Source organism: Euphorbia lathyris, chromosome 10 (assembly GCF_963576675.1).
Source record: "Euphorbia lathyris chromosome 10, ddEupLath1.1, whole genome shotgun sequence".
Lineage (NCBI taxonomy): Eukaryota > Viridiplantae > Streptophyta > Magnoliopsida > Malpighiales > Euphorbiaceae > Euphorbia > Euphorbia lathyris.
In genome coordinates, this window is record NC_088919.1 from 18,039,716 (window position 1) to 18,049,713 (window position 9,998).

General features: G+C 32.6%; 2 protein-coding genes across 2 annotated transcripts; both read right to left on the bottom strand.

Annotated features, from left to right (window-relative positions):
- Window positions 1-2,419: 2,419 nt before the first annotated feature.
- LOC136208033 (U-box domain-containing protein 11-like) lies at window positions 2,420-4,213 on the bottom strand. The gene is made up of 5 exons (XM_065998883.1): window positions 4,154-4,213; window positions 3,821-3,916; window positions 3,673-3,750; window positions 3,462-3,602; window positions 2,420-3,376 (listed from the first exon to the last, which is right to left on the bottom strand). The coding sequence occupies exons 1-5, from the start codon at window positions 4,211-4,213 to the stop codon at window positions 2,420-2,422; spliced, it is 1,332 nt and encodes a 443-aa protein (XP_065854955.1).
- Window positions 4,214-6,632: 2,419 nt separating this feature from the next.
- LOC136208034 (uncharacterized protein At3g61260-like) lies at window positions 6,633-8,433 on the bottom strand. The gene is made up of 4 exons (XM_065998884.1): window positions 8,355-8,433; window positions 7,426-7,873; window positions 7,264-7,345; window positions 6,633-6,653 (listed from the first exon to the last, which is right to left on the bottom strand). The coding sequence occupies exons 1-4, from the start codon at window positions 8,431-8,433 to the stop codon at window positions 6,633-6,635; spliced, it is 630 nt and encodes a 209-aa protein (XP_065854956.1).
- Between the last annotated feature and the right edge of the window lie 1,565 nt (window positions 8,434-9,998).

The following is a 9,998-nucleotide window of genomic DNA, read 5'->3' on the forward strand; positions in this document are numbered from 1 at the left end:
CTTAAATTATGATAATTGCTTGGTTTTCTATACGCCCCGGAACGGGGGTTAGACAAGAGAAAATCTTGAGGGTAATGGTGGGAGTAGTCAACATGAGAAGGGGAGATAGGAACAGGGAAGTGTGAGTCACTAAGTGGGTTGCTATGTGCTCCTGCTCGATAGAATCGTTTCCTAGGCAGTCCAGTGACCTTATTAACAGTTGGGTTCCCTTCATTTTCTAACATGTTTCTCTCTGTGCTGCATAAAAGCCATGCAAGAATCACTCATTACGGTCACACTGAGAGCTAGAATTAAAGATGAAGAAAAGAACAAGGATAATAAGAAGAAAAATACTAGTAAATATTAAGAATCAAATCAATCAATAACCATTCAGTGGCTCCCAGAATTAAAAAGCAACAACAGGAAAAATAATTTTCACAGAACTCCATCTATAGGGATGGTAATGTTTGGATTATCCCTGCAAATTGCCCTACCCGTCTCAAACACGCTTACAAGGTAAGGCACCCGTCCCATTCTAAACCCATTTAAAAACACACCTAAAATTTCCATACCTATCTCAAATCAATTTAGAATTACCTTTGTTTAGCAGTACCACTATAATTATCCGTTTAACAGCAAGAAAACAAATCAAAATTAATATTAACAAATTACTGCTTGAATTAAAATTTTCATTTTGGGATCAAACAAGTTCAGCGGCCAATTTGAACTATAATTCAAACAAATTAGGTGAGAAACCTATAATTATGTTGCAAATAGCTACATGTTTTTATCTGAAAGGAAATCTTCCTTGATGGTAATGGTGAATATGAGCTTGGAGTTTTGCAGAACAGGGAATACAAGTTCATGTAAATATCAATATTTAAATTCGAATTCTCTCTTCACCTCCAATTGACCAAAAATAACATCATCTACTCAATTTCATGCAGTGGCGGAACCAGGACACCGGATGACCCGGGGCTATCATATATCAGCAAAAAAAAAAATTCAAAACATTAAAAAAACAGTAATTAAACTAACAACAATTTCAATGAGAGTAATTTCAAGTAACAGACATTTCAATAGAAATTTCAATCCCAATTCAATCCCAATTTCAATCACAGTAATGGGGATAGGAACTTGGTAAAAAAACTCCATCACTGAAAAGCTTCACTGTCACAGGAGTGAAGGAGTCCTTACAAAATTGTAATAAGCATTCAAATTGAATCAAAGAGCAAGGGTAATATATTTCTAATCCATTCATACATATATACATAACATATCATTATTCTATCACTACTCTTCCTTTTTTTTTTAATCTCATTTCATCATATAAATCAACCAAAAAAGCAGTAAAACCAAAAACGCAGTAAAACCAAAAACGCAGCAAAAAAAGCCATCCAATAATTACAACCAAAAATCAAGCGAACACAGTGAACAAACTCATAGGTGCATCTCAAACCAAACAAATATAGGCATCTCATAGGTGCATCTCAAACCAAACAAATATACTGTGTAATAATTACTTTTCTTTTTAGTTAAACTAGCAAACTTTGTTGCATTTAAATGAACAAGAAAGGGTAGCAAAGTACTTTTCACCATAGCAGCATACCTTTATGCTTTGAGCACTCAAGATTGAAAACACCGAGTTTCTAATGAGCATGATGACAATTAGGGCTGTTGTTGCTTGATTATATTCTGCCTGCTCTCATCATGTTTGTGCAAAGGCCAATGATTATATTCTGCCTGCTCTCATCATGTTTGTCCAAATGAGCCATGAGAAACCTAATACATGAAAGAAACAGAGAATGGGAGGTTAGGGGTTAGGAAACAACACAAACAACATATGGTGTCGTTTTTCAGAAAGCAAAACCATAATAAAATAAAATGAAATCAATAATGGAAAAAAGAAGCACCATCCAAATTCACTAATTTCAATTGATTTCGGGCGGGGAAATTTTGAGTTTCCTAGTGATGATCATATAGAGAGGAGCGGTTTATGTGTAAAGGGAAAGAACGTGGAGAAGGGGTAGCATACAAACCGTTCAGAATCAGAATAAACAGTATTAAATATATTCTTTAAAAATAGAAAAGAAAAAAAAATAGGAAAGATGAAAGAGTAATTTTGAGAAAAACCACATGGTAACACCCAATCATCACAATATTATAATTAAATTGCAAGGCTGGAAAGGAAACAATAGCTCAAATGGTAACACCCAATCATCACAATATTATAATCAAATTCACCTTCTTCTTTATCCAATCAAATTTTTCTAATATTATAAATTATTTGTTGTAACATCATCCAATCATATATCGTTATTTTACTAGTTCTCAATATTTTTTCCTAATAATTTGTTATCTTAAACCATAGCCTAAAGTAATCTGTAAGCGAAAATGTATTAGTTCACTGGTTATAGATCAACAAGGATAGAATATAGACTTATACCTTCTGAAGATGCTCAAGCAATAAAGTTGCCTTCCGCTTGGCCCTCTCGGTGCCGCTCTTTGCAAGCTCCATTAGTGGTATGACAGCACCAAGTCTGCTTATGCAGACAAGATTTTCAGGATCTTTCTTGCATAAGGAAAGCAAAATGGCTGTTGCATTCTCTTTGTTGACTGGCTGACTTGTTCTCAACAGATCTATCAGAACAGGTATAGTACTAGCCTTTACTATTGCAACTTTTGCATCTTGGATGCTAGCTAGAACAGAAAGAATGGTCAGTGCCTCATTAGCCATGCAATTTCTAACGTCCGTTAGCATCTTTTGTAATGCTGGAATAATTCCAGCCCTCACAGCCCTACCCTTGTTCCCTTGATAAATGCAAAGATTGAACAAGGCTGCTGCAGCGTCTTTTTTTCCTCTTGGCCCTCCATTTTCAAGCAGCTTTACTAAAGCTGGTATTGCCCCGAATTCACCAATTATTATTTTGTTCTCATCCCCAAATGACAAGCTAAAAAGTGTTGCTGCTGCATTCTCCCTTGCTTCGGCGCTCCCAGCTCGGAGAATTTGAACAATAGAAGGAATGGCACCAGCAAGCATTATCATTGCCTTGTTAGATTCATAAATGGAAAGATTTAGAATGGCAGTAACAGAATTTTCTTGTATTGACACATCTTCAAAAGTTAAAAGGTCGACTAGAACAGGAATGGCTCCTGTTCCTGCTATTAGTATCTTGTTATATGTGCTTCTTTTTGATAATAATCTGATTTCAGATACAACATCTCTACACTCCTCCTTGCACCGGCTTGAGAGCTTACGGACTAGTGGTTGGATGGCCGCCACATCACCATTTACATCACGAAAAGATCCATCACTCCTTTTTATCCTTCCATTTGCTAATCCTGCTGCTTGCTCAATATGGTTCTGTGCAAACCATTTGCTAATCTCTTTCATCATCTTCACATTCACAACAACTTAGAAATTAATTAGTAATTAATGCCTGCCTATATTGCATTTTAAAAAAGAAATAGAGATTACGAACATCTATTAATTTCTTTCGAGCATCCTGCAATTCATTGTTTGCCTTCACCTCCTTATTAATAAGAAGTTGATTTAGATCTCTCAAGGCATCAACTTCTTCTTTAGTTTCCTTCAACTCAGCTTCCAATAATTCTTCCTTTTCCTAAATGATCCAAATAGCGAAATGATGAATGATACATATTTATTTTATTTATTAAAAAGATTTGTATCACCTTGGCAATAGTAACTGCATTATCAGCCTCCCAAATCCTCAACTTATGTTCTTCAATTTGGGCGCTCAATTCTTTAATCTACTGTTTGTTTTACATAATTAAATCAATGATGAATGATGTATTCATTTATTTTAAGAATTTGTATTACCTTGCCATTAGTAATTTCATTTTCAGCCTCAGAAATCTTTAACTTGTTTTCTTCAATCTGCCCTCTCAATTCTTCCTCCCGCTTGTCCCTTTGAATCTGCAATCATTTGTTTTAGAGTTGAAGTTGATAAATAACAAAAGAAACAAAAAAAACACTGAGATAGATGATAAATTTTAGGAACCTCCAGAATAATACTTCCTGCCAATGAAAATCATTTTGAATCCCACCATATGAGCATGATTGGTGAAAAAAAAATTTATAATGAATGTGACGTGAATTCATTTGCCAGGAGTATTACTTCGGAGAAAGAGAATAGAGATATAGCATACGTACCATTGTGTCTTTAACTAAGACCTGAATTGTTGTGATTGCAATTTCCATAGGTTTCTGCATATCTGGTTTTAAAGTTCATAACATTAGGGTTCAAATTTAAAGAAGACATGCAGTTAGAGTGTCATTGCTTGACAAATCAGTCTCTGATGAGCCAGTTTTCATTTTTTACACTAGAAAATGTCATTATTTGTTTCTAATGGCAATTCTAATGTTGTTTTGCCTGTTAGTTTTTTGGATTATTATAGACAAACTATATGAGGTCTCCTAGCCAGTCTTACAAGATTGTTAAGGTAATTGAGTGTTGTGATATATGTTTTTCAAAATAGGAAACTAACCAGCGTGTTAGGTAATTATTTATCCTAATTAAAAAGTACTATTCTAATTAAAAAGTTAAATAGTACGCTAAGCCTAAGATTCTATCCTATCTAACTATTATTACTCATGAGTTAAATTTTTTTTATCTATATTCTATCCTTGTTGATCTATAACCGGTGATGTGCAAATTGCAAATTGTAACCACAAAAGCAAAATAAATTTACAAAAAAGTAGTTTTAAATTAGTTTGGTGAAGAGAATAAATAAATGTAGCATCACAAGTAGTATAACAAGAACTTATAAGTAGTTTTATTAAAATTGTAATAATTACAATTCATTATATTCGAAATCCAACTGTATCCCTTGTTGCTCTCTCTCTTCCCAAACACAACTTTGTTCCACGAATCTCTCTCTCTCTCTACTTCCTACTAAAAATGTGTTTATATATAAAAACCGTGATAGAATTTTTTTTTCAGTATGCTAATTGTTTATTAGTAATTGCAAAATCTAAAAAGAACCAGTTCAATTTGAATAACTAATTTAATATCTAAATTAATTTTCAATGATTAAAAAGCAAAATTTAGTTAACATTTTAAACATGTTTTTTCCTTCTAAAACATATTAAATATCTTAGACATAACCGATGTTTAGAATATTGAACGTAACAATTAAATAACAATCAAAAACATTTTCAATTTTCGGTAACATATAGATAAAAATTGATCGTTATTGGAAACATTAGAGGTTTCATACATTAGGATCAAATCTATATTTTTAGAAAAAATTAGGGCTAATTTTGATAATTATCCCAAATAAACTAAACAATATAAATAATTTCTAAAAAAATAAATAAACAATATAAATAAAAAGAAAAAGAAAAGCAATTTCAATGGATCTACTTCATCTTTATCCTAAAAAAAGTACTACAGTAAAACCTCTATAAATTAATAATATTGGGACCATGGAATTTTATTAATTTAGAGAGTTATTAATTAATCGATAAATTAATAATTATTAATTTATAGAGTAATTTGAATTTTTTTTAAAAATAAATTTTAAATTGCTAATTTAAATAATTTTTTTGCCTAAAACTAATGAACAAATAAAATTAAAGTGCATTATATAAGTTAATTGAACTTGGAAGTTCATTGTATTTATGTTAAAAATATTCAATGTATCATAGTTAATAAATTACTATAAAAATTTATATAGAGTGTTGTTTCAAATCATACAAAAAATAGGCTTCTAATGAATCTGTCACAACGAATTTAGAGGAAGCAACCACTGAAGACATTCATTAACTTGAGGGAATGATTAGTCAGCTTGGTTACCGCAATCCAATGGATTTCAATCAAATATTGGATTATCCAGGTAAAAAAAATGAATGCTCACAAGTTCAAAGTTTAGAAGAAATTGTGTCGAGCGTTATGCAAAATTCAATTGAGGATGAAGCTGAGGATGATTCGGTACCTATGAAACCAGTCACAAGAAAGAAAACAATTAGGTGTACAGCTTGGCAAGATGAATATTGCTGCTTTGGGAAAGTAAAGAATATCAAGAAAAGAATACATCTAAAGTTGGAAATACAGATGCAGAGCAGCTTCAGCGAATATGAAAAACGTGCAGCTGCGTGGGACGAAGCTGAAAAATCTAAACATGCAGCAAGGTATGTTCCACATTATTATAGACCTGATTTCTAAGATGTTTATATGTTTCATCGGATAAAAGTATGTTTAAACTTTTCAGATATAAACGAGAAGAAATCAAAATTCAAGCATGGGAAAGCCAGCAGAAAGCTAAACTAGAAGCAGAGATGCACAGAATTGAGATACTGCAATAGATTTTGAAATAGCTTGGTGGGTTTTTGGTTGTGGAAATGTTAATGAAACAGTATCTATTCGATTCAGGTGATGACCCGACAGGTAAATTTGCATTTATACTGTGCAATAATTACTTTTCTTTCTAGACTAATAAGCAGCCCTCCAAAGTTATATGTTAAACTCCAAGCTCATATTCACCATTATCATCAAGGAAGATTTCCTTTCAGATAAAAAACATGTAGCTATTTGCAGCATAATTATAGGTTTCTCACCTAATTTGTTTGAATTATAGTTCAAATTGGCCGCTGAACTTGTTTGATCCCGAAATATTAAGAATCAAATCAATCAATAACCATTCAGTGGCTCCTAGAATTAAAAAGCAACAACAGGAAAAATAATGATCACAGAACTCCATCTATAGGGATGGCAATGTTTGCATTATCCCTGCAAATTGCCCTACCCGTCTCAAACACGCTTACAAGGTAAGGCACTCGTCCCATTCCAAACCCATTTAAAAACACACCTCAAATTTCCATACCTATCTCAAATCAATTTAGAATTACCTTTGTTTAGCAGTACCACTATAATTATCCGTTTAACAGCAAGAAAACAAATCAAAATTAATATTAACAAATTACTGCTTGAATTAAAATTTTCATTTCGGGATCAAACAAGTTCAGCGGCCAATTTGAACTATAATTCAAACAAATTAGGTGAGAAACCTATAATTATGCTGCAAATAGCTACATGTTTTTATCTGAAAGGAAATCTTCCTTGATGGTAATGGTGAATATGAGCTTGGAGTTTAACATATAACTTTGGAGGGCTGCTTATTAGTCTAAAAAGAAAAGTAATTATTGCACAGTATAAATGCAAATTTACCTGTCGGGTCATCACCTGAATCGAATAGATACTGTTTCATTAACATTTCCACAACCAAAAACCCACCAAACTATTTCAAAATCTATTGCAGTACCTCAATTCTGCGCATCTCTGCTTCTAGTTTAGCTTTCTGCTGACTTTCCCATGCTTGAATTTTGATTTCTTCTCGTTTATATCTGAAAAGTTTAAACATACTTTTATCCGATGAAACATAGAAACATCTTAGAAATCAGGTCTATAATAATGCGGAACATACCTTGCTGCATGTTTAGATTTTTCAGCTTCATCCCACGCACCTGCACGTTTTTCATATTCAATTCGCTGAAGCTGCTCTGCATCCGCATTTCCAACTTTAGATGTATTATTTTCTTGATCTTCTTTACTTGCCCAAGCAGCAATATTCATCTTGCCAAGCTGGACACCTAAAGCCACAATCTCTCTTCTTGTCTTTAGTTTCATTTCTTGCTCAGTCAACTCTTTTTTCCCGAGTTGAGTAGTATGTTGCCTGTCATCATTAGAGACATGCTCCGCTGGTGTTGTTGTTGGTTCCCCTCTACGCCGAGTAGATGGGATCGAGGAAGTTGGGCTGCGGAAAGGAGTAGTTGCATCCACAGGTGTAGCAGTTCTTGAAGGCTCTTGACTCGGAACAGGGGTCATTTCCGTTCCCATGTCTCTCATGCAGACCGATCTTACACCAGGAACAACTGCAAAAGTTGCATCATATTATTACGTGCCAATAATGATAACAAGGTAAAGCACTTTTAAAGAGATTGCAAAGTGCATTCAATCTCTCCCTCCCGCTACATAGTTGGAATATTACCGGTTAACAATGTGCCTATTAGGCTGCAAGCACCATAATAAACATTGTTTGTCTACAAGAAAAATTCATTGGCCTTTGCACAAACATGATGGGGGCAGGCAGAATATAATCAAACACAGTAAAAAGATAAAATCTTTTAGTTTGATGAAGACAATCAAACAACAGCCCTAATTGTCATCATGCTCATTAGAACTTGGTGCTTACAATCTCGAATACTCAGAGCAGAAATTTATGCTGCTATGAAAGGTACTCGGTGAAAAGAACTTTGCTACGCTTTCTTCTTCATTTAAATGCAACAAAGTTAGGTAGTTTAACTAATTTAACTAAAGAAAAGTAATTATAGCACAATATAAATGCAAATTTACCTGTCGGGTCATCATTTGAACTTTTCATTTGATCCACTTCTGTTAAATCCGTGCTTTGAGTACACTGATCAATTAACATATTTCTTCCATATGCCTGACCAGAAATAGAGGGGGTTTCTAGGGGAATAAAGGAAAACTTCTCCTATGTTTTTCCTATATATAATACAGAAAAATTAAACCTATGTTTTTTCTATATATAATACAGAAAAATTATGCAATTAACATACCAAAAAAACATAACAAAAAAAAAAGGAAGGTGAGGGTTCCAAAGTCATGGTGCTTGATTTATTGGGACGTAACGAGAGAAGTAACAACAATGCGAAACTTTTCGCATGTAAGTACTGTAACAAGAAATTCAACAAATATCAAGCATTAGGTGGGCAGCATACTGCTCATAAAAAAGAAAAAGCAATGTTGAAGGAAGCAAAAGAGAAGAATGCATTTGAAATTTACTTTTTTGTTATTATATCTGAGTTTATTACTTTGTCAAGAGGATTTTCTTAACTAAAAAATGAAAAAGAAGAAAAAAATTAATTTGTTTTATATTAACAGATATTTCTATATAAAATGATAGATTTAAACTTTTTTTTTAATATTCATATCTCAAAGGATTTTATTCTTTTGAAAATAAGATTTTTTTTATAAAAAAATAAAAATAAAATACTATAAATATGCAAATTTTAAATGTAATTAATACATATGATTTTATTTTATTTATACCAAAATTAAACCTATGTTTTTCCTATATATAATACAGAAAAATTATGCAATTAACATACCAAAAAAACATAACAAAAAAAAGGAAGGTGAGGGTTCCAAAGACGTGGTGCTTGATTTATTGGGACGTAACGAGAGAAGTAACAACAATGCGAAACTTTTCGATATGTAAGTACTGTAACAAGAAATTCAACAAACATCAAGCATTAGGTGGGCAGCATTCTGCTCATAAAAAAAGAAAAAGCAATGTTGAAAGAAGCAAAAGAGAAGAATGCATTTGAAATTTACTTTTTTGTTACTTTTTTTGAGTTTATTATTTTGTTAAGAGGATTTTCTTAACTAAAAAAATGAAAAAGAAGAAAAAAATTAATTTGTTTTATATTAACAGATATTTTTATATAAAATGATAAATTTAAACTTTTTTTTTTTTTTTTTGTTAATATTGATATCTCAAAGGATTTTATTCTTTTGAAAATAGGATTTTTTTTATAAAAAAATAAAAATAAAATACTATAAATATGGAAATTTTAAATGTAATTAATACATAGTGTCCCACCCTGGCTTTCGGTTTTTTGCAAGTCGGGGTGCGTGGCCGACTCGATCTGCCATTCTATGTTTGGAGGTTTCGAGTCGCCACCAATCAACACTTTAAAACACGTGTGCGGGCGTGATTGGGCACCCTATTTATTTGGATCGACTCTGTATAGTTTGGGTTTTGATAAGGATAGTCGTCGCAAAGATCAGAGTTTGTTTTTTCCGGTTACGTGTAGGGAAGAGACGTGATCTCATCCTACCCCGCCCGACGTATCGGTACTATAATGATATTAGGTGTCCGCTATTTGTTTTGCTTTAAGTATTTGATGTAAACCGGATACTCGTGTTTTGGGGTTATTGGGATTTAGATTTGTTTTAGTTTGAAATCATGTA